This window comes from Mastigoproctus giganteus, chromosome 11 (assembly GCF_048544385.1).
Source record: "Mastigoproctus giganteus isolate SK-2022 chromosome 11, ASM4854438v1, whole genome shotgun sequence".
In the NCBI taxonomy this organism is placed as follows: Eukaryota; Metazoa; Arthropoda; class Arachnida; order Uropygi; family Thelyphonidae; genus Mastigoproctus; species Mastigoproctus giganteus.
The window spans coordinates 169,837,148-169,863,299 of NC_143585.1; the positions used below are offsets into that span (position 1 = coordinate 169,837,148).

The 26,152-nt window shown below is 35.9% G+C and overlaps 1 protein-coding gene across 1 annotated transcript in view; it reads right to left on the reverse strand.

Annotated features, from left to right (window-relative positions):
• LOC150078569 (uncharacterized) overlaps positions 1-26,152 on the reverse strand; it is a 75,790-nt gene that overhangs the window by 33,202 nt on the left and 16,436 nt on the right. Inside the window, exons 4-5 of the mRNA XM_090384614.1 lie at positions 24,392-24,520; positions 11,880-12,046 (exon numbers count right to left, since the gene is read on the reverse strand). Coding sequence (XP_090240740.1) covers positions 11,880-12,046; positions 24,392-24,520 — 296 coding nt within the window. The remainder of the gene's footprint in view (positions 1-11,879; positions 12,047-24,391; positions 24,521-26,152) is intronic.

The following is a 26,152-nucleotide window of genomic DNA, read 5'->3' on the forward strand; positions in this document are numbered from 1 at the left end:
AAGATTTTCGTTCTTGCCTTGCATTTTTCAGTTCAGCTCATTCAAGTGAACGAAAATATTGGAAAGATATGCCAACTTAGTCACCCATTCATTATCTGCAAATAACTCTGCATACTCATGCCCCTCAACTGTTAAAAATGTCTGTACCTCCTCCTTATGTTCAAAAAGGCGCATTAACACTTTACCACACGACAACCACTGTACTTCTGTATGTGGCAAGAGTGTGGTGTGTTCAGATCCCATTTCCTAACACAAAATGGAAAAAAGCCACGAACTGAGGGTGGCCCCGATTTCATGAAATTAATGACTTTTACTACTTCGTCTAGCACAACTTTCAGAGCAGATGGCAAAGACTTGGCAACAATGGTTTTGCAGTGAATAAGACATCATGCACTTCGTGCACTTTAGCTGCAAAGCCTTTAACTTGACCTGTCATGGAAGCGGCTCCGTCTGTGCAAACACTAACATAATCCTTCCAATTTAATTCATTATGGAGCATATATTCATTAGTAATATGAAATATTTCTTCACTGGTGGATCGCTTGGGTAGTACTTTGCAAAAAAAAAAAATTTGTTGCAATTACATCTCCATCGATGAACCAAATGTTGGCAAGAAGTTGAGCGCGACCGCTAACATCTGTGGACTCGTCAATCTGAAGTGAGAACTTCTGACTGCTGTCGATTTCCTCCTCCATAATGTCTTCAATGTCACTGGACATATCACTGACTCGCCGACTGTGTCAGCTGAGAGTGGAATTTTTGAAATTTCATTAGCAGCTTCTGGACCCAGGACTATTTTCACCATCTCTTTACAAGCCAGCATTAACAAAGTTTCAGCTATTGTGTGTGTGGCTTCTTGGCCTTTATGATAAGTTTGGCTACTTTATAGTTAGCTTCCTGTACTTTTTCTGAAATACGTACCGACAAAGTCACAAACATTGCCTGTTTTTTGTTTTGTTGTAACAACCGTTGAAATTAATTGATATCTTTATGCCAGAGAAGAATGTTTTGCTGAGAAATGCTGTTTCAGTTTACCGGGAACCATAGCAGCATTGCTGTTTTTCTCCGCACATGAGACACTCGAGGGTTGGGCATGTTTTATCACCACACTAGAAAAATCCAAAAGACAAATAATTATCACTATACTGTCTACACACTAATTTTTGTTTCTTTTTTTTGGGCTCGGCACTTTCAGTACTTGCACTCTTGGATGGAATACTCCTTACCAGGAACTTCTCCATTGATAAAAAAAAAGAAAATCAACAGTGTTATGGCTCACGATCACAGTTTTTTGACTATTTCAGAGCGCAGCTGTGAGGAAACTGAAAGTAATAGATGCGGGACCAATACTCTTCAAAGAGAGGGAGGGGCACATCTATCGCTTCAAAATGTAGTCTTATAACAAAGGGTGGGTGCATCGGCACAGGAACTAAGTAATAAAGTTTGAGTAGCATGGATAAACAGAGACAAATATCAAAACAAGCCAATAAAATAGTACAAGACAGGGGATGCTTTGCTAATCCTTACACTTTTAAGGAACAGCACGTAACTATCTAACTTTAACAAGTGGCATCTTATTTCAGTCAGCGCAGCGACAAAACAAGAAATATTGGAAGAGCAAACACACAAATAACTTTAGAAAACGAGTGTTGAATACCCACACAAAAAATAATTTACTGTCCCTCACATACAACATTGTGTTTCAGTAAAAATGGCGTATTGTGAAAAATAACAATGAGTAGCATTACAAACATATATAAAAACTATAATTGGGAGTAAATAATGTACAGTTAATTTCTTACAATACGTAAAAATTCCCAGTTGTCAATTTCTAATCATAATACGTATAGTATTATTTATAGGTATCAGCGAAGTTCGCGGCACACCTGTCATCTTGTGGCGGCACACAGGTTGCAGAACTCTGACATAAACAACTGCCTTCAATATCATTATCTTCACCAACAGTTAATGTCAGTTGGAGATCAGAGCAGTGCTTTTCAAACTCCTCCCTCTTTGGTAGTTCTTTTATTTTGAAGAGGAAACCCCATGTTTCTGCATGCTTGTCAAGTTGCTCAAATCTTTCATGAACTGACATAAGCTTTTCAAGCTCCTCCCTCTTTGGTAGTTCTTTTATTTTGAAGAGGAAACCCCATGTTTCTGCATGCTTGTCAAGTTGCTCAAATCTTTCATGAACTGACATAATAGCTATGTCAAGCAATGTATTGAAAAATTCGATTTCGAATTGTTTCTCGGATATTTAATCTCATTTAATGCATCTTAATCATTTTGTTGATTTAAATTCAGGTTCAACATTGAGAAGGGTAGCAAGTTCACTAAGACTTAAAATAGCTCTTTCCAAATTGTTTTCTTTATATTCTTCCAAAAATTTCAACAACCCTTAGTTAATTCCACAGTACTACATACATCGATACTTTGACTCTGTTTCGATTTACTGATGACATTAATTTGGAAGAGTACGTCGTACCATATGACTAATGAAACCAGAAAACTGAAATCTTTCAGTCGACCACATAAAGTTGTAGCTTCATGTGCAGTTTCAGGCTCATGTTTTTCTGCTTTTTCAGCCGTGATGAGTGCATCATGGATATCACAAATCTGATATCTAACAGCTCTCACACTGGAAAACTTCGCCTCCCAGCGCATGTCGCTTAAGTAGCTCTAACATGAAAAGTTTAATGCGGTCAATTAAAATCGGCCAACGATTAACAGAAGCAGCAAATAGAGCGTATAATCTTCCTAAAATTCCAAATAGCAACACAGATTTGACAGAATATTTTGCAGCATCGCACAACACAAGGTTCAGATTAGCATTAGCATTAGCATTAGTAGAGGCATTTGATGCAAGAAAGCAAGCTTATGCAGCATCAGCCAAAAAAAAAAAAAAAAAAAAACCCACTTCCACTTCACCCCTCTGTTCGTTCAAAATACCTGTCCAGCTGAGCCTTAAACTTATTTAGGCTATCAACCTCCACCACAAGGGATGGAAGTCTGTTCCACCAACCAACCACCCGCTGGCTAAAGGCAAATTTCCGCACGTCTATCCTACATCTGTCTTTCCTCAATTTGAATTTATGCCCTCTCAGGTGATTTTTCTGAGCTAGAGGAAGAATCCCATCAGCATTGAGCATGCTTAAACCATTCAAGGCTTTATACACCTCTATCAGATCACCTCGCTGGTGCCTAGTCTCCAGACACTGTAATTTGCAAAACTTAAGCCTTTCTTCGTAAGAGCACCCCTTTGTTCCATTCACTAATCTTGTTGCCCTTCTCTGTACTCGTTCCAGCAGCTCTACATCCTTCTTGAAATGAGGCCTCCAGACCTGTATCCAGTACTCTAGGTGTGGCCTGACCATTGCCTTATACAATGGAATAATCACCTCCTTATCCCTGCTGGAAAAATTCCTGTATATCATTGACAATACTCCATGAGCTACTCTTGCAGCCCGTCTGCACTGCTCAGAGAACTTCATATCTGCCTGCACAACCACCCCCAAGTCCCTTTCATTCTCTACCAATGTCAGTGTAGTACCACAGAGTTGATACGTTGCTCTGGGGTTGCTGTTTCCCATGTGTAGTACTTTACATTTGTCAATGTTAAACTTCATTTGCCACCTCTCAGCCCATCTGCTCAACCTTTCCAGATCCTGTTGCAGCAGCATAGTGTCAGTAGTGTCCTTGACAACCCTGCCAACCTTTGTATCGTCTGCAAACTTGGACATTAAGCTTGATATACCATCATCAATATCATTTATAAATACAGAAAACAATAATGGACCCAACACTGAGCCCTGAGGGACTCCACTAATAACATTAGTCCACGACGAGCAGTGTCCATTGATTACCACTCTCTGTCTTCTCCCCTCAACCACCCCTTTATCCATAGCAGCAATTTGCCTCCAATGTCACACTGCTCCAATTTGTGTAGCAGTCTTCCATGTGCAACAGTATCAAAAGCCTTTCTAAGATCCAAGTATATAATATCAAAGTTATTCCCTGCATCCAGTTCTTTTGTGACTGCATCAGAGTATCCAATCAAGTTGGTCAGGCAAGACTTCCCCTTAACAAAACCATGCTGTGTCTGAGCTATAACTGAAGTCTTGTCTAAATGATCCTGCAGTGCTTCTTTAACCAGTGCCTCCATTAATTTTCCTGGAACAGAAGTTAAGCTCACAGGTCTATAATTACTTGTGTCAGCCTTTGATCCTCCTTTGTGAATTGGGGTCACATTTGCACATTTCCAGTCTATGGGTACCTCCCCTGAGTCTAAGGAAGCTCTCATAATTATGGCTAAGGGTTTGCTTACTTCCTTTGCTGCCTCCTTTAATATAACTGGATAGATCCCATCCACCCCGGGTGCCTTTCTTGTGTTTATCTTCAACAGTTTCTCCTCCACTTTACTCCCAGTTATTTCAAGATTCTGTAGCTTACTGCTAGAGTTGAATACACCTCTGGCATTCCCCTTGCTGAATAACTCCTCATGTGTGAATGTCGATGCAAAATATTCATTTAGTTTGTTAGCTACCTGAGCAGGATCATCAACAGTTGACCCATCAATATCAAGTGTACCAATCTGATTCATCCCCTTCCTTCTAGAGTTTACATAAGTAAAGAACTCTTTGCTGTTTTTCTTTGCATCCCTTGCCAAGGATTTCTCGTAATCTGCCTTCGCCTGCCTAACCTCCTTTGTAACTTGGTTGCATATCAACTTGTATCTATCATAGGCTTCTGTGTCATGTGTTAATTTGTAAGTATCCCATGCATTTTTCTTCTCTGCCATATGCCTCATTAGTTCATCTGACATCCATTTTGGCCTAAACCTTGAACAATATTTCTTAGTTGGTATGTAAATCCTAGTAGCTTCCAAGATAAGTTCTTTGAATGCTTCCCATTTTGAATTTGCTGTTGGTAACATCATCAGTTGGTCCCACTGTATAGAATTTAAATACTGTCTCAGTCCATCGTAGTCGCCTTTATGGAAGCAATAACCCTTCCCTTTACCCCTAATGGTAGTTACCTCTTTGAGTAAATCCCACTTCAGCACACTGTGATCACTGCCACCTAGTGGTTCATTTATCTGCAGATTCTTAATGCATGAAGAATCACTGCTGATAATCAAATCAAGAGTATTACTCCCTCTAGTTGCCTCCCGAACATGCTGATGTAGAAAACAATCATCCAATAAATCCACAAAAGCCCTGCTAGTGTGTGAGTAACCAGCCCCCAAATTCCAGTCAATATCTGGGAAATTAAAATCTCCCATTATAAGACTCTCTGATTTACTGGCCCACTCTATTTCCCTGTACAGTTCCTTATTATACTCATCAGAGTCATTAGGCCTATAGCACACTCCTACTCTCAATTTTGATCTCCCAATGCTTATGTCACACCAAACTGACTCAACACTGCACTGTCCAGCGATGTCGACTGGCTTCACTTCCTTGGTTTTTATGTGTTTCTTAACTAATAGCATAACCCCTCCCCCCCTTCCTATCCTGTCTATCCTTTCTGTAGACGTTATACTCCCCAAATTGCAGTTCTGCATCCCTTATATCTGTGTGACACCACGTCTCTGATATCCCAACAATATCTGCCTTTGATGTTTTGAGCAATACCTCAAATTCATCAAATTTATTTACTAAACTCCTAGCATTGGTGTACACGCAAGTATACCTGCACCTGTTTCTATTCTTAGCTACCCTAACACAACCCATGTGTTTACTTGTATTGCAATGGCTCCCAGCAGTCTCTGAAATACCATGCATCTTGTTTTTCAGGCTTCTGCTCATTCTAATAGAAGCAGTGCAAGAATCTCTTTCAGCTCTGCCAGTGGCTACTGTCAATCTATTGGTCTTTGTCTCCCCCCAAGCTAGCAGTTTTCCGACCCACCTAACAGTGCCTTGATAGCATCAGCAAATATTCTTGCACCCTTTCTATTTAAGTGTATCCCATCCCAAAGATTATAGCATCCACAGGGAATAAATAATGCCAATGGATTATAATTCAAGATTCTCTTTTGAACGTCACTATTTCTGCCTTACATACTGGCTCCATTGTTGTAACCCTGACCCCAACAATGTTTTAACTTGATTTTATTTTTTTCCAACAACTTCATTATATCATCCAATAGTCCTTTACCAGTGGAGTCCACTACAGTAGTAAATCCCAAGAATTGTTCACAGATCTCAACATCAGTATTGATTTAATCAACAAATGTATTGTCAAAGACAATTGTTCTATGTGACTAATATCTGGTGTACAGTCAGCTATTATAGAAAAATATTTTGCATTTTGTATGCTTAATATTATTCTAGTGTTCACTTCTTCAGCCATTAATTGAATAAGTTCATTTAAAACACTTCCTAGTTCATTCACAAATATAAGTGGTCTCAATTCTAATCTCAACGATGTCCATTTCTACTTGAAGCTGCCAAACCCTATGTACTTTTTCTGACAGAATCTCAGTTATCAGTTAATTCAACTACTGCTCATCTCAGTTGCCCAAATTATTCACTGTATGATTCCTTTCGCCTCAAAGGTGGTACTTGTGCATATGTCTGTTCTGATATTCCCTGTCAGAGAATTGGTAATTTGGAATCTCCTCTCTTCGATCTTCTCTGGCTTAAAATCTCTCTACCTCACTGTGTCAAATTCATCTGTTGTCTCTACCGTTCTTCCAATTCCACTAATCACTTGGAGCTCTTTGACTTCCTCTCTTCGCAACTTGACTTTCTCCAGTCCAACTTTCCTAACAGTGAGGTAATTTTCCTTGGTGATTTTAATGTTCACAACTCCAGCTGGCTTCCGTTTTCTAGTCACACTGACCCAGCTGGTCGAGATGCTGAGGCTTTTGCAATTTCTAATGATCTTGCACAGACTGTTCATTTACCTACAAGAATACCGGACAATCCTAACCATACAGCCAACACGCTTGATCTTTTTCTCACAAACAACCCTTCTAAGTACATGGACGAAGTGAGTGGTCCTTTATGTACCTCAGATCACAACTTTGTGATTGTCTCTTCACCAATAGAGCCTTTATCTCATGGCTATTTCCAACCACGTGTCGTTTGGCATTACAAAAATGCAAAATGGAATGACCTGCGAGATTTCCTTTCTTCTTTTCCTTGGTCGGATTACTGTTTCAAAACTTCTGATGTGAACATTTGCTCAGATCATGTCAGTGAAATTATTCTTGTAGGAATGGAATCCTTTATTCCACACTCCACTCTAAAATTTCGTCCTTTATCTAAACCTTGGTTTTCCAATAAATGTGCTAAAGCTATTCAAGAGAAGAATGTTGCATATCATAATTGGCTTGTTTCCAATTCTTCAGTTTCATTTTTTGCCTACACCAAAGCTCGCAACAAATGTAAAGCAGTTATTAATCAGTCCAAACTAGAGTTTGAACAGACTAAGAGTAGAAAACTTGCCGCTTGCCCTAATGGTAGCCAAGCATTCTGGTCCCTTGCCAAAGCTATTGGCCGCAACTTTTGTCCCTCTCTGCTCCCACCTCTGTCAAAATCAGATGGTTCTGTTGTCACTTCAGTCAAGGATAAAGCTGACCTGCTGGATTCCCATTTCTCTTCCAACTCATGTATTAATGATCTTGGTAAAACACCTCCCACCATTCCTAACACGCTCCATTCAATGCCTTCTGTGGTCTTCCGTCAGAAGGATTTTGACAAATCTCGATGGTAGGAAAGCTCCAGGTCCTGATGGTATTTCTCCACTTGTTCTCAAAACCTGTGCTCCTGAACTTAATCCTGCTCTTTGCCACCTTTTTTCACTTTCTTATTCCAAAGGTGTTTTTCTTTCTGCTTGGAAATTTGCCCATATCCAGCCAGTTCCTAAAAAGGGTGATAAGTCCCTCCCATCCAATTATCGTCCCATTGCAATTACTTCTACTCTTTCTAAAGTAATGGAGAAATCAATTAACCGCCAACTCTTAAACTACCTATAAACCTTCTGTCTGATCACTGATCGCCAGTATGAATTCCGTCAGTGTCGATCCACTGGTGATATTCTGGCTTATGTTACCCATTTATGTTCCATGTCCATCCTTGTAAACCATCTAAATTCCTTCATGATCGTGCACCCACATGGAAATGGACTCTTCCAGCAGGACAATGTGACTCCCCACAGGGCCGTGGTGATTAGAACATGGTTTGAAGAGCATTCCACAGATTTCACCACCATGGAATGGCCTCCCTGTTCACTGGACATGAACCCTGTGGAGCATCTTTGGGATGTTGTGGAAAGGTCCATTCAAGCTTTGGATCATCCACTGAGGAATGCGACGGAATTATGGACAGCAGTGAAGCAAGCATGGATGGAAATACCTGTACAACGCTTTAGTGAACTAGTGGATTCAATGCCTCACCATGTGACTGCCCTTATCAGGGCAAAAAAATTGGCCTACCCTACATTACTAGGTAGGTATCCCATGATTTCTGTCCATTCGGTGTGTGTGTGTGTGTGCGCGCGTGCGTGCGTGCGCGCGCGCCAATACCTCAGAACCAGAGGATATTAAGTCCATTTTTTATGGGAATTGACATTTTTGTTGAACCCTATATAAAATTTCTCACTCTTTTCATTGAAATTCAGTACTAAGTCCTGAGATTCTTACTTTTTTGAGGCAAATTTTTAAATTGTATTAAGTCCCGTTCTACAGAGTCATTGTGTTTTAGGTTACCCATGATATTTCTATCAATAATTTAAAGGTATTAAGTCCACTTTAATAGTATTCAGCAAATAGGACATTTGATGTTAAGTCTATTCAGTACTCTCTGTCTCTTTCAGAGACAGAGTACTGAATAGACAGGAGTACCTATGTTAAATGACTAGTATTAAGTCCAGTAGCACAGTACTGACACAACAGATGCACATGTTTGTACTTTATTATAAATACAAATAATTTATATTATTAAAGAGAAATCAGAAAAATTCTTCAAATAGGCCTCTGGGGTTGGGTATATTCATACTATGATTTTTAGCGTTTCTCACCAACCATTGAAGTAAAAACGAAAACCTAAATCTTAAAAAGCTTTATATTTAAATTTACAATAAATTTACAGTAAATCAAACAAAATAAATGTGATTATACAAATAAAATGTTACTGATAATAAAATAAAATACTGAATTAAGATAGAATAAAACAAATGTAGTTTACAGTGAATGTACAAATAGAATGATAATAAAATACTGAATTAAAATGCAATAAAATATTTTTTTTTTTTTTTTTTTATGTAAACCCCAAACACGAGCGGTATTAGAACCTATAGTACTTAGTACCGTGCTTGGGTTGAAATATACTAGATTAAAAGCACTAAAATAACTGAAGCTTTCAAAGGCTTCTGCCTTCTTTCTCAACAGTTTCTTTCACTTTTCCAATTTTTAAGCAGAACTCAAAAAAATTATGCAGTGTGTTAGATCATGAATTAATCAGTCTACACATGCCCAAATACATAACCTCAACTACTAACTTATTCAAAAATGTCAACTATGTTGATTTTTGTAGCAGGAATAAGTAATTATTACACTTGTAATGGTCATATCATTTTTCATATCATTTTTAAATAATATTTTAAGTTTAATTTTTTATAAGATTTTAAATCTGAATATTTTATAAGTGTCCAATAACTATAGTATTTCCCCCTGTGAGTATGTAGGAACTTCAAATCAATTCATGAAACTGTTTTCTAAGAAAGCAAAATTATTTAACTTTGACAATCTCAAATCTTGATTTTTTGTAATATATCATTTTAGAGGAAGATCCATCAAATGAAGAGACTGATTTCATTCATAGTGATGTTATATCTTTGAATATAGAAAACATGCCTATTATTTTTTTTTTTGGGTGAAAACTGAAACAACAAATATACAGACACAAATAGTAGTATAATCTACGAAGAAAATATGCAAGAGGACACTATAACCAAAATATGTCCAATGGCTGCATTCTCAGTTGAATCTGACAAACTAATGAACAAAGTGAAAATACCTCTTGGCGAAGGTAAAGAAAGCCAACACAAGAACCATGGGAAACTTCAGGAAAACTTATCAGCCAAAATCATTTCCCGCTACTGCAGTTTCTCCCTCCATTCTCGGTAAACAGATGGTGCATGCTATCGGTAGTAGCAGTAGAAGTCGATAACAATGTATTGATTAGTTTTTTCTTATTATTAAAACCAGCTTAGCTCATGAGGCTGAAATTTCCCACTGTTTTAACCCGATAGCAAAATGAATTCTACTGCCACTATCGATAACATGTACCATCTGTAAAAGTCGTTTTCGTATTGGGTTAAAACAGCAGAAAGGGGGGAATAAACACACTAAGACTAAGGCAGTCCGCAGGATGTACACTGTAAGTAAATTTCAGCCCACTCATGAACTCCGATAATCTGCTTTAAATCATGAGAAAAAAACTGATCAATACATTGTTATCAACTTCTACTGCCACTACCGATAACACGCAACATCTTTTACCGAGAATGCAAGGAGAAACTGTGGTAGTGGGAAACGATTTGGCCCAGTAAGTTTTCCCGAAGTTTCCTATAGTTCTCATGTTAGCTTTCTGTCACATGCTGATGATATTGTGTGTTACTTGCCAAGCCCACCTCTTTTCTAGAGGATAATGTTGAAATATCAAATGAAGACAAAGATTATATTCCTCCAAAAAATGATAGCTCAAATGACGATAGTTTGGACCACATGACTGAAGGAGAAAATAGTGATAAAGAAAGTTTTAGAAACCAACAGAACCAAGACTTGGAAATTGTGAAAGTCAAATCTAGGATATGAAGATACTTGGAAGAAGAATATCAGAAAAGAGAAGAGGGCTGGTAAGTAGTATTTAACAAGCAGAAAAATTTAATCAATAAAAAAATGAGAGGTAAAAGATTCCTGTCTTGAAAAACGTAGGATTAATTGTTTAAAAATTATATTTGAGAAAAAAAGAAGAGAAATACACACTCAATACTGGAAAAGTAACAATTCAGTAAACCAATACATCTTTGGAAATTTATACAAAGTGGAAATTCATAGCATCAGCAATAGAAGTACCCATTCAGTGCATTCGAGAAAGAACAGGAACAAGACATGGAACTCAGTCCAAATCACACACCTCCTTACCTTACTTAGATTCTATGGAATATCCGGCAATATACTCACACTCCTCAAAAGTCTGCTATCTAGGAGAATGCTTCACTTTACATGTAATAACACATGTCTGTAAAAGTGTAGGTGTAGGTATCCCAAAGGTAGTTCCCTCTCTGCCCTGCTATTCGCTGCAGTATTCGTGCCATTTATGGATTAAGTTCCAGCATTCATGTGTGTGTGTTACTTGCCATGCCAACACTAGTCGTTCATCCACAAGCATTTTATAAAATATGGTAAGCTTAGCCCAAAATCTAACATCTTGCATCATAATAACTAATGACATTACATACCTAACTGAGTGATTTAATGACTCTGATGCAGCAAAACCTGGGTAATAAATTCTGAGAGTAAAAGTGAAGTGCAATTTAAACTGCACACTTCAACTTCATTTTAAAATTTTTCAAATTGGTTTTATAATTTGTTATTTTTTTCACATCAGGAGCATGCTACGAACAAGAAGCACAGATGCCATAAAAGGTCTGTGTGTTGCCAATTGGCTACTCCTGGTTTAAAGAAAAAATAACACAAGGAAAAGCAACTAATGATATCAACATAAATCCAGGAACACTGTATGTCATAAATTGGGAACTGGATGTACTGAAACAATGCAGTTTATATAAGATTTTAAATGAAAAGAAGAAGAAACACCTACAACTTACTGCAATCATAAGATATTCAGTTCAAAATATAAACAGCTCACCTAGTGGAGATATTTTTCACCATCCATCCAATGATCCACTTTTCCTGTGTTATCATCTGCCAATTATCTAAAACATGCAAAACATTTTCAAGTTTAGGCTGCATCAGAATATTCTTTGATGTCAAAACAGCACTGTCTTCATTTGGAATTAAGTCAGTAAGAAATAACTGCAGGAAAGTGTAAGATAAACAGTAATTTAATAAATCTGAATTACTTAACTGTCATTTGTGAAACTTTTATTATGAAACTACTTATTTATTTATGATCAACTCAACTGAAATTCTTCAGCAATGGGAAAATTAATAACATTATATTTACAGCAGATTTCTGCCATAACATAATGACAGAAGTTATGCACCTTACCAAGTTCTTTCCATTTTGTCTGACTTATGGAAATCAATATATGAAGTAACTATGTGGCTTATAAAATATGTATTACAGCCAAAACCAGAAATTAATTATTATAAAAAAAAAAAAAAAAAAGAAAAAAAGAAATGGGTCAGTTGAAGTTACATATCAAAATGAAAAATATTTGATTTCAGTTGCTACATAGCCAATATCAATAAAGGACACCAAGTCAATATTGTTTTCGCACGTTAGAAATACAATGGTTGTTATGTGGTCAAGCTCTCTAACACCAAGTAGCCATTACTATTATAATGAAAAATATAGTATACTAAGATTTCTATCTTAGCATTAGTAGAGGCATATGATGCAAGAAATCAAGCTTATACAGCGTCGGAATTTCCCTCAATGCTTATGCAGCATTCACAACTATGCGCACTGAATTTGATTGAAACAAAAAAGAAATGTTCGATGAACATGTAAATAGAATTATTTATTAAATTTTTTTATCTCATGCACAGGAAAAATTACAAAAGTGTACAAAATTACAAAAATTTCAAAATTATAAAATTACAAAAAGAGAGGGGAGACAGGTATAATGTCAGCAAGTTTTACCTTTCAAGCATCATTGCCAGGATTAACTTTCCAGCTGATTAGCATGCTTCTGTGGAAGTTGAGGAATGTGGAGATTTAGAAGAGGTTTTATCCAACACATCACAAAATTTCTCTGCAGCTGCAGAATCGGCACTGGCGACTTCGCCGCATACCTTAATGTTTTGGAAATCAGCACGATGTTTGAATCTATAAAACCACCTGTTGCTTGCCATGAACTTGGCTCGGGGTTTGCCATACTTAACCTTAATATCTTCATAAATACTTCTTGCTTTTGCTTGAATGGCCATTGGACTCCGGGAGCACTTGCTTCTGAATCTGATTTTCCATCCATATTATTAATAGCTTTTCCATCTTCGATATAGCACCTGAACGCTGTTTTGTGATCACTGTTGATCTTAAATGCATTGATCCTTTAACATGTTCTTTTATATGTGCACTGTTTCTTAAAATAGTATTCACTGTTGAAGCAGCAAGACCTAATTCCATGCAAACAGATGACAAACTTTGTCCTGCTTCATACTTGTTAATTAATCATCTTCATTTCTAAATCAATTTTGTTTCGTTTCCTAGCACTGCCAGCACTTGCACTTTCCATTGGTCCCTTTCCCTTCATCACTGTAATAAATAAATAGAAATGAAGAGAAGATTCTGAAAATTTATTTGTTTTTTTTATATGGTTGAAGATTTCAGTGAAGGGGAACTCACTTCACCATAATACCGTAACGTAAAAACCCATAGAATTCCAGTTATCGGTATTATCGTAAATGCAATAAGATCGAGTTTACTACCCTGTTTATAATAGATTGAGCTAACAGAAAAGCCCAATAAATCTGAAAATATTGTTTTTATTGTTTTATGGTAGTGACCATCAGAAATGTGTTTCAGAAAAATATCACAAAGGGAACATATGATAACATGAAAGTGTAGTGCAATTTCCATTATAAAAATGACCTTTTAGAGATATAAATAGCTTAGCTATATAGTGAAAATTTCAACTTCCGAGGTCTTGGAGCGAATTACCAAAAAAAAAAAACCAATGTGTTATTGGGTTCACATTATAATATTTTCATGATACATCCATTTATTCCTAAGGGATGCAAAATACGTTTCCACGATTTTTTTTTAAGCTTGCACCGGCCGGCAAAAACTTACATAAAGTCGAATTTCCGCAAGTCGAGTATTACATAAGCCGGGGTGTGTCTGTATCTGATATCAAAATTATTCTTTGCATCCAGTTCCTTTGTAACCACAACATAGTATCCAATCAAATTGGTCAGAGAAGACGTCCCCTTAACAAACCCATGCTGTGTCCGAACTATAACTGAAGTCTTGTCTAGATAATCCTGCAGTGCTTCTTTAACCAGTGCCTCCATTAATTTCTGTGGTACAGAAGTTAAACTAACAGATCTGTAATTACTTTTGTCACCCTTTGATCCTCCTTTGTGATTTGAGATCACATTTGCATCTCCAGTCCACAGGTACCTCCCCTGAGTCCAAAGAAGTTTCAACATATGAACAGAACTGTAATATACATTTTTTTCATATTAAATTATATTTTTAATTATTTTTTGAAAATGAAACTTCCTCTAGAGCAGGCCCGGGCAAACTATGGCCCGTGGGCCACATGCGGCCCACAGCACATTTTTTTGTGGCCCGCGAGCTTTAATTGTATTTTCGAAAAAAGTTTACTTATTTTATGCCTTTTGTGATGCCTTTTTGAGAAATAAATTTGTATATGTAATACATTATAGAATTTGTCAACTTGTAAATTGTTTTATCATCTCTGTATTGTTCAAACTGAGATAGAATTTGAAACTGTGCACAAACCGGAGCAAGCCAAGGGGCGCTTTTATAACGGTATAATTTGTGATTGTAAACTAACCGTGCAAAACTACGGTAACAAACAACTGGTGATGATGACAACGAGCTTTGCTGCGGTGGCGGAGTAATAGGAAGTTCCAATCCGTTTTCTCTGATGGTCATCCTGCAGTTAGTTTTTTTTTGCGTTATCTTCGGTGCCAGTAGCGATAAAAATAATATTTACGCCCTTTTAAAAATGAATAAAAAACGAAAAATTCAACAAGAGCATCGTGTCTTCAATGAAGAGTGGAACACAAAATATTTTTTTGCTAACATAAATAATGAGACTATTTGTCTCATCTGAATTCATCTCATCTAAACTCATCTCATCAAATCTCATCTAAACATTCCGAATATGGTGCCAATTTAACTCCGGAAGCAAGAAAGAAAACTGCTGATGGATTGATTCAAAATTTATCTAGACAACAAAATGTGTTTACGCGGCTAACTAAGGAACAAGAAGCTACTGTAGAGGCATGTTTTGTTATTTCTCATATAATTGCAAAAAGCAATGAACCTTTTTCTGATGGAGACTATATTAAAGAATGTATGACTTGTGGAATTATATGTCCTGACATTAAACACAAATTTGAGAATATAAGTTTATCTCGGTGAACCGTAGTAAGATGAATTGAATGTATCGATACAAATTTGAATGAGCAATTATTATCAGTATTAGAATCCATAACATGATATTCGATTGCTCTCGACGAAAGTAACGACCAAAAGAATACTGCGCAGTTATTAATTTTCATACGTGGATGTACCTTTAATTTTGAAATTATTGAAGAGCTTCTTTCAATGGAATCTCTTAAAGACCAAACAATGGGAGCTGATATATTTGAAAAATGCTTAACAAGATATAATTTACAATGGAACAAAATGGTAAGCGTAACAACTGACGGAGCACCAAGTTTGACAGGTAAAAATGTTGGAGCGTTAAAGAAAATTCAGGATAAAATTTGTGAAAATTATCCTGATTATAATTTAATTACAATTCATTGTATTATACATCCACAAGTATTATGTAAAAATGTGTTAAAAGTTGAACATGTCACATCTTGTATTATTAAACTAGTAAATTTAATACAATCGGGGGGCCTGAAACACAGACAATTCGCTAATTTTCTTCAAGATATTAAACCGAGTACACAGATATTCCATATCATAGCCAAATTCGATGGCTTAGCTTAGGAAAAGTTCTTCGGCGAGTATGGGATCTTAAAGATGACATCATTCTATTTTTAAAACTGAAAAATATTATGGACTTTCTCGAATTAACTGATAATAACTGGATTTGTGAATTTGAATTTACCCTGGACATCGTGACACACTTAAATACTTTCAACACCGTGTTGCAAGGGAAAAATTTATACGCCCATGATATGGTAAAAAGTTTGAATGGATTTCAATTAAAACTCCAGTTGTTCCTTCGACATTTATTGATTAACAAGGTAGACCACTTTCCAACCATGAAGTTGCTGAAGATTCCAGAAAGTAAATTTGAAAAATATTGTGAAATTATCAATGCTTTGAATGACGACTTTTCACAAAGATTTGGCGACTTCCGAAAAATTGAGACAAGTTTGGCAATAGTGCGCGACCCATTTTCAATAGAAATTGACAGTGCACCGAGTGAACCACAACTTCAGATTATAGATCTGCAGTGTGATACCGATTTAAGGGAATTTCACCGTCGTGAGGAAATCTGTAAATTTTACAATACTCTTAATTCAGACAAATTCGACAAACTTAAAGATTTTTCCCGAAAAATGTTGGTTATTTTTGGATCAATATGTGAACAAACATTTTCCATCATGAATCTAAATAAAAATTATTTACGATCAAGCATCACCGATGAACATTTACAAGCAGTTTTAAGAATCTCAACTACAAAATTAATACCCAAAATTAAAAAAATGTTAAAAGATGTAAAACAGTTCCATTCATCTCATTAAATTCTTGGTTGTTAGAGAATAATTTTTTTTATGTTATATTTCTTCTTTGTGATAACAAATAATACATATCTAAAAATAGTATTTTATGTGGGGCCCACCTTCTTTTTGAATTCCTAATGTGGTCCTTCAAGCCAAAAAGTTTGCCCAGGCCTGCTCTAGAGTGATACAGACATTTTTCCATCACCTCGCTTATCAAAATAGTTGTAAATATTATCTTCCAAATAACCTTAACTAACAACCAGCAAAATGACACTCAAAAATCTGATAGGCTTCAATAACTGTATGCTAGCCAAGCTCTTCCATGATGTGAAGTGTAACGTGTGGAGATATGTTACACTCTCTGGAGATAATGCCATAAAATGTAGGGAACATGTTCACACTTCAATAATTGGATAAAAGAAATGCCATTAATTTTAACTCCATGTTTTTCAGCACATGCCTATAATTATTGACAACAGATGTAACTTGTTCCTGTATTTTTCCGGTTTGCATGATAATGGTCATCAACACAAATGGGAAAAACCTTGTGCAACCTTTTCACCAACTTTCCTTCAATAAGCTCTTCCCCGGGTATTGTTTTTTTTTATTTAACTGCTTCATCAAATTGAAGTTGGGTAATTTTTGGTTGTGTTTCTATTGTGCTTTGCATTCAAATAGGCAGAATGTGCTTGTTATATATATAACCAGGATATGATTGCCAGGTGCAAAATTTGTGACATTATAAAGCAGACATCATCTTTTAAGGGAACAAAAGGTGATATTATTGAAACAGTGGCACTAATGACATTAAGAGCAGAGTAAGGAGATCTGCGGACTTACTTAAGAAGTACAGATCAATGTTTAAAAAAAAAAAAGGCAGGGGTTAGGGTTAACTTTGAAAGTGTGCAATTCTACCCAGACACAATAGAAGGGAGTATATGATGAGAGACCTGTTAATCAATTTGACCCTGAAGAGACTGTGGAAAGTTCATCGAGTAGAATTTTTCTCAATGTGGTCTGTTCTTGTTAACAGGAGAGACATCTTCTACAGGGATGGGTTATACTTATATATAGAAAGGGTGCAAGAATATTTGTTGATGCTAACGAGGCAGTGTGAGGTGAGTCAGAAAACTGCTAGCTGGGGGATACACAGACTAAATTTAAATAGCTGCGGGCAAAGGTAAAAGTGATTTCTGCACTGCTTCTATTGTAATGAGCAACAGTCTTGAAAGCAAGGAGCAGGGGATTTCAAGAAGTCATGAAACAAGCAAATACATGCGCTGTGTTAGCATAAATAATAGTAAGAACAGCTGCATATATAGTTGCATGTACGCCAAGGCGAGGAGTGTACACAAAAAAATTTCATGAATTCGAAGAGCAGGTCCAGACGTCAAATGCAGACATTGTTGGGGATTTCAGAAACATCGTGTCACTCAGATATAAGGGATGTAGAATTTAAATGTGGGAGTACAATTTACACAGAAAGGACACGCAGGATAGAATGGGAGATCATGCTGTTAGTTAAGATACACAAAATCTAAGGCAGTGCATCCAGTTGACATGGGTGGACAGTGCAATGTTGAGTTAGTCTGTTGTGATGTAAGTACTGAGAAGGCAAAAATGACAGTAAGAGTGTCTTATAGGTCTAGTGATACTGATGAGTATAATGAACTTTAAAGAGAAATAGAGCAATCCAGAAAATCAAAAATGTCTTATAATGGAGGATTTTAACTTTCCAAATATTTACTGGAACTTGTGGGTTGGTCACTAACAGGCTAACAAGACTTTTGTGGATTTATTGGATGACTCATTTCTACAGCAGCATGTTAGAGAAGCAACAAGAGTCATACTCTCAATCTGATCACACTGAACAACAAATTTTGGGTCATATCTTGTTACAACCATGAAAGTAAGTTTACTTTAGAGATTTTGGGGTACTAAACATGGAAATAGTGTTAAAAATGGCAGATTGGCTCTTTTATAATGTATTTTTTATTTATCTATATGGCAGTAAGATGTAGCTGCGAACATAACTGTATCGCACACAGGACCTTGCACCTTTCGCTTGTATTCAGCTTTGGGAGCATTCCTTTTCACCATCCGACAATAATCGGCTAACATGGTGGCACTCCATTTGCTTTTATATCTTTGTTCCATCGCTGTGATGTCTAGATGAAAGTGCTCACCATGTTCGTTGCTGATGGCACCCCAGTTTGGCAGGAACAAATCCGAGTGTAGTACAGGTAAAAAGTTCTCTGGTAGGGGTAAACCCCGGACTGCAAGGGACAAGGGAGAGCTTGCCAGGGAGGGCTCTAGGGAGAGAAAAACGCTAAAGGGAAAAACATGAAATGGGGTGACAGGGAAGAGGGAGAGAACAGATTAAGAAGATTAAGGTGGACAATAGGAAGGCTGTCTTCCTGGAAGGAGGAAATCAAAGGGATAGAGGGGCATCCCTGTGGAAGGAGCATATCCTCACATGGGGGGGGACTGTTAAGGAAAAGTAGTTTGTGGTGGTAGGATCCATCAGGCAAAACGTTGGGATGGGAGGGGGTGGAAGGGGAGATGAGAGTGTGTGTGTGGGGGGGAAGAAAGTCATAGGATCAGAGTGCGCTATGTGTCCACTCTGTAGATATGCAGTGCAACTCTGCATGAAATCCCGCAGCAGCCAGTGTCAGCAGTTCCCATCATGCCTTAAAAGGAGGATGCATGGCATCAGCAAAGCAGGCGTGGTTCCCTGTGGATTATCCCCACTGCAGTCCAAGCAGGGGAAGGGGGGGGCCTGCCAAAATGCTACACGCACTCTATATGTGCTTAAACCTTCCACTCTTACAGATACATGCTCTTATTATTATTATTATTATTACTCATTTACCGGCAGACCAGTAGGTAACAATGCACAACAATCACTCACTTGTGTGCCTCTTTTCATACATTCAGAGACAGGGCACCACCTAAATAAACACAACTATCAAGACAACAACACTTTTTTTTTTTGACTTGTCACAGTGACATTCACTCGGCCACCACACAGGTGATTTTACTTGCATTCACATTTGTACATCTAAACCTGGAAAATACTTTTTTATATATATAAAAATTAAATTAAATAAATGAAACAAATGCCAGTAGCATGACAAACCAGTAGAGTGAAAAGTAAAAATAAACCCATACATGATAAAACAAAGGGGGGGGGGAGGAAATCAAGATAAAGGGTATTGCAGAAGGAATGCTCATAAAATAATTTAGAATAAGCCAATTTATACAATACCACATAACAGAAATTTTAGAATATGTCAATTAGTTGAAATTTAGAGGCACCCAGAAGATAGCATCAGGTCCAAATTGTGCAGAATATCATTAAAAACGAAGACAAAAAAGAAACCAACTACAACACTTGACTAACAAAAAGAAAATAAATTAAGTAGACTGACCATTGTCCCATCTCGATGGACAACCCCAAAGCCAATAATGGTCAGGGAACCACTGCATTTCAAAAATTAGACAAATCCATGCATCGTCAAACTGATAAGCTGATTGAACCACAAATGCAATGGATTTGAATGATGGTGACTGTTATGCAGTGAAAAATTATAATAGAATAGATCCTAGTACTCACATGGCAACACCATACCACTGACAAAGTCACTATTAAATTAGAATATATATGGAAAAAAAATCAGGCTATAGATTTGTCTAATGTTTCGTCTAACGTATTCATTTTTATGCCATACTTCATGCATTGGCTTCTTCTTCTTCTTCTTCCCTACTGGGTGGTCACTAGTGCAGTTGCACAGGAAGCACTTCCAGTAGGTTGGTCTGAATGGGCTTGTCCTACAGTTGTGGTAGGACAAGCCATAGGGAACACAGTGCTACTCGCTCCACTGTCATTTGCTGGAGACTCCAACTTTTTGAAATGACTCCTCTGCCTAATGCCTGAATGCGAGTGACTTTATCCTGCACCACACTTGATATAGTATGCTCAATATTTCTCTTCTCACCTTCATCCAGCTAAGGAACTGGACCTGTTTTGGCTTTGACATCCAGTGGTGGGTGGTAGTTGTGAGAGTGACACCAGATGGTGCCAATTTCTGCCTCAGCCTTCAACCTTTGGGAGGATATGTCCAGTGAAGTGACTTTTGTGATTTTTTTTTTTCCTGCAGTAGGATTTGAACCCAGGTCCATGACATTAGTAGTCTGGCATCATAACCACTGGGCTAATCACGCTCCTTTATTATCTATTATTATTATTATTATTATTATTGACAGCAAATGATGTATATCAGAACAATAGCAATATTCCAATCTACATAAATGACCACCTAACAACTTACCTCAAGCAATTGTTTTGGGAAACAAAGCAATTAGTAAAAACTCACAGTTACAAATTTTTATGGTTGAAACATGGAAGGATCTATGTGAAGAAGAATGAATCTTCAACAGCCATTAGAATTCTGAGTTCAAAGGATCTGCAGTATATAAAATAGACTGTTTAATTGTGAATAATTGTAATTTTCTGAAATCTAGACCTAAGGTAAAATTAAGACATCAGGTATGCTTTTTGAGGAATCACAGACTTTCAATTCAACTTTATATTTTTTAAATAATCCTAGTATTCAAGTGCTTATAATTGATAAAAATCAGTTCTTTATGGTAGCTCTGAATATCAGATAATTAAGAAAAAATTTGTTTAACTTCTTACAATATATTAATGCAATGAAAGAATATATTTCATGTATAGTCTTAACAGAGGTTAACATAAAAAGTGATGAAATTTCAAATTATAACATATAAGGTTATGACAGTCTATATTTTGAGAGATTTGAGAAGGGGTGGAGGAATAATAATATACTATAGAACATGCTTTAAGGCAATACAGGTCAACCACTTAACTCAGTCTTGTGAAAACTGATTTGTGTGTTTTATAGGCCACCATTAGATTCAATAATAGAATTCCTAATAGAATTAGATAACATACAGACTGAAAATACCATACTAGTAGGAGATTTCAATATCAATTTACTAACAGATGAAACGGATAATGTGCTTCTCAATACTCTGTTATTTTAAACAACTATGGATTTGAACATACCTTATTTGGAATAACTAGGCAACAAAGGATGGAGGGAGATAGAACAGTAAGCTCTTGTTTAGATCACTTTATAATAAACATCAAGTTAAAGTATGCTAATTCATACATACTATTAAATAAACTTTCAGATCACAGAATATGTATACTAATAGTAGATATGTATTCAAAACAACACCCACGTGAAGAAAAAAAATTAACAAATGCTACAGAGAAAAATTATTTATCAACAGGGAAACTGAAACAGAACATAGAAAACTTGTTAATACAAGAGCAAGCATCATACACAACAAATGTAAATGTCTTTTCAAATAAGATAATACAAATGATAAACAATTCGAGGTTTAATATCGAGAGAAAAGTAAACCACTCAGCCTGCAACATAAACACTAGGAGTAGCAGGATCAAGCTTAAGAAACCTTGGATGACTAATGAAATAGAAGAATTAATGGTACAAAGGAATAAATATTTCAGACAGTATAGAAATTGTCCATCAAAGACAGAACACTATCACAATTATAAAACACTCAGAAATAAATTGACAGGTATGATAAGAAAACAAAAAAACACTAATTACAATCAACTTTTTATGGATAAGCAGATAACACAAAAGAAAAATGGAACGTTATAAATAACCTGTTAAATACAAGGAAGAAAAAAACAAGGGGAAGCCATATTAAAACACTATTAGAACAGACAGATGGTACAAACAAACAATATGAGGCTGCAAATAGGTTTGCCAAAGCTGTATTAGATCTCAACAGATATAATTTACATTATTGACAAGCTTCCTTTACTAAACAAGATAGTCTTCCTCAGATAGTAAACTCTTGTGTAGTCTTAGCTCCACAATATACTGAGATTCTTAAGATTATAGAACAGTTAAAGAACAAGAAATCTTATGGAAAGGACAGTATTACAGTAACTGAAGTAAAGAGAAACAAAGAGCAGTTCTCCGTTCTCTTGGTGGAGCTTATAGCACGGATGTTAGAGTCGGGAAGCTATCCTACAAATTTACTTTCTTTTAAGCTAATTCCTATATATAAAAAGGGACCACCTGATGACTTTTGCAATTACAGACCAATAACAATACAGTCAGTTATTAATAAGATAATAGAAAATTATATATTTTCCCATATAATTACATAAACCTACATCAATATGGGCTGTTAAACAACTCTCTATTTTCATATCAGAAGGGCAAGAGAACACAGACATTATTAGAGAACTTAGCATACTCTTTTAACTTACATTTAAACAACAATAACTTCATAATGATTTTATTTATAGATTTGACCAAAGCATATGACTTAATCGATATCCCAATATTGCATCAGAAATTACAGAAATATGGTATTAGGGGAAGAATCAATCAACTCTTAGCAAGTTATTTAACCAATAGAAAAATAACAGTTGAAGTAGAAAATACAAAGGGAAAATCATACAATGTAAAGAGAGGAGTACCACAGGGCACTCATGTTGGGCCAATCACGTTCAACATCTTTACAAATGACATATTCGAAGTAATAAAGAACTCCTTTATAAAAATTTATGCAGATGATATACTCTTATATAGAATTGGAAAGAACCTGACAAAAATGGCAAAAGATTTACAGCAGTATGTAATACATTTACAAACTTGGTTGCATGATAATAAATTAGCACTCAGCTTTGAAAAGACAAAATTTTTGGTAATTAGACCTCCTCATCAAACCTTGGACATTCATCCCTCTATTAAATTACATAAACATGAATGCCTACATGATCAGAATTTCCAGAATTGCAAATGTCTAACTGTGGAAGAAGTTTCAAATCATTGTTACCTTGGGTTATGGATTGACTACAGTCTAAGTTGGGCAATACATATAACAAATCTGTACAAAAAAATGAGATTTTATGTGTACTTTTTTTTACTACATTAAGAATAAGTTAAATCTTAGAACAAAAGTTACCTTATGTTATGCATTAGTGGACTCTCAACTCAATTATTTAGTAAATGTATGGGCACGAGCAAATATAACAGAAATAAGGGTAATAAACAACTTAATTAACAGGATTTTGAAACTTTTAATGGGGGCAAACTCTTGGAATGACCTGAATAAGAGAAGGCAATTTTTGTTAAAATACAAAATACTGTATTCAATTCAAAAACTGCAGTTAAATTTATTCTTGAAAAATCTTAACACTATTTATGAAGAATCAAAACTGCAATCGAATGGCACACATAATTTAAGGAACCCAAAAGCAATTACTTTGCCTCACCCTAGGGTATTAAATAGATTTGGAGATAGGCACACACAATGAATATAATAAACAACTTGCTGGCTAGTGTTGATTTCAGGCTCAGAAGAAGTTATCCCATCTTCAAATTAAAAATTTCTAATAAGAAAATTCTTGATACTCAATGATACAGTGGATTAAAATTGCTATACAGATAAATTACTATCTCTGTTTACAGTGTGGAATGTACTGAGTAGTGACTTCATTATCTTTTCTGGTAGTAAAAGAATTTGTATACAAAATTGTTGTAAATGAAGAATTTCAACTTGTTGTCAAGAAATTCACTTTTCTTAACAAGTTCGTTTATTGTAAACATAATCTCTTGATAAATAAATTGTATTGTATTATTACAAGATAATAAAAGTGATAGATTGTAAAAAACAACTTACATTTAATCTGGCGGAATTTTTTTTCTCCATTCCAAGGGATATCCCAAGTAAAGAATTCAAGGCATCACTAATAACCAAATACTTTTTTTCAACACGACGTTTAGCATATTCTAGTGCTGCCCGACCCACCTAAGGATACATAACAAATTTAAAAATTTCAAAGACAAATTATATAAATATAATCTGTGAAATTTTTACTTATTATTATTATTATTATAATTGATAATTATATAACTAGACCGTATGTATAGCTTAGCTTAATTTATAAAATTAATAATTATTATTAAATTATTATTAATTATAATTGATAATTGTATACCATAAACCAGGACAACTTTGTGGCAGGTATTACTTTGTGACACCTACGCCGCATGATTTAATTTTGATTTTACCGGGCATTCTGCAATCCGTCCGAGGGCAAAATTACCCCCAGCACTTTTACAGTTATTGTTTCCATCTGTTGGAACTATTAAAACTACTAGCACAACCTTCAAGCAGCCTAGTGTACCCATTGTGTGTGTGTGTGTGTGTGTGTGTGTGTGTGTGTGTGTGTGTGTGTGTGTGTGTGTGTGTGTGTGTGTGTGTGTGTGTGTGTCGCTTGTGAATATCATTTTCAGGAAGCTGTTGAAACTTTGTTTTGATACAGAAAAACTCCAAGTGCAGTGGATTTGAAAATAAGTTTATTTTAATATATTATGTTTTGTGATAATTTTGTAAAAAGTAAATTTTAAATAAGTGTTTATTTACTTTATTTTTTGTGAAAATAAGTAGAACGTAAACGTATGGAGTACAACATTGTGACAGTTAATGGCGATGCGATGCACCATGATAATTCAACACTTTTATTTTATTTTACTATATTTATAACAATTTATCTGTTTTAAAGTATAAAATGCCTGGAAAATGCAGAAGGAAAGTTGGGTCACGTCATTATCGAAATTATACTGATGCTACGCTGACAGAGGCCCTTAATGAAATTAAATCAAATAAAATATCCTTACAAAAAGCAGCTGAAAAGTAAGTTTCAAGTAGTTTGTATCAGTATTCTGTTTTAAAATTAGAAAAATAATTTAATACTACCGTTATTAATAATTTTACACTACGTAATTAATAATTTTATGCTAATTAATAATTTTATACTAATAAATAATTTTATTTTTTAGGTATGGGATACATAGAAACACCCTATGGTTAAAGCTGAAAGGGAAACATGATGCCACCCCAGGACATCCAACTGTTTTTAGTGAAACTGAGGAACAGGCTTTCGTTTCTCATTGTATTGTGATGTCAAATTATGGTTTTCCTCTGACAAGATTTGACCCGAGGTGCATAGTGAAATCCTATCTGGACCGCGTGGGCCGTACAGTGCTGATTTCAATCCTAAAACTCAGTTCTGTCTTATATCTCGCAAAAAGGATTCTTCTGCGCCTATGCTTATCTTTGTTGACACTCCAATTTCTTTTGGGAATTACAATGACTTCTACTCTCTCTCTCTCTCTCTCTCTCTCTCTCTCTGCACAAGCACATTACAAATATTGCTTCCTCTGTATCTAAAAAACTTGGTTTTCCTCTTTCGCTCTCAGCATTACTTTTCTTCCAAACAGTTATTCACTCTGTACAAATTGCAAATCCGCCCTACCATAGAATACTGTTCTCGCATCTGGGCAGTATCCCCAAAACCTCTCTCAGGCTTCTAGATTCCATTCAGAAGAGGACAGTTAGGTTAATTAACGATTCATCTCTAACAGAGTCTCTCCACTC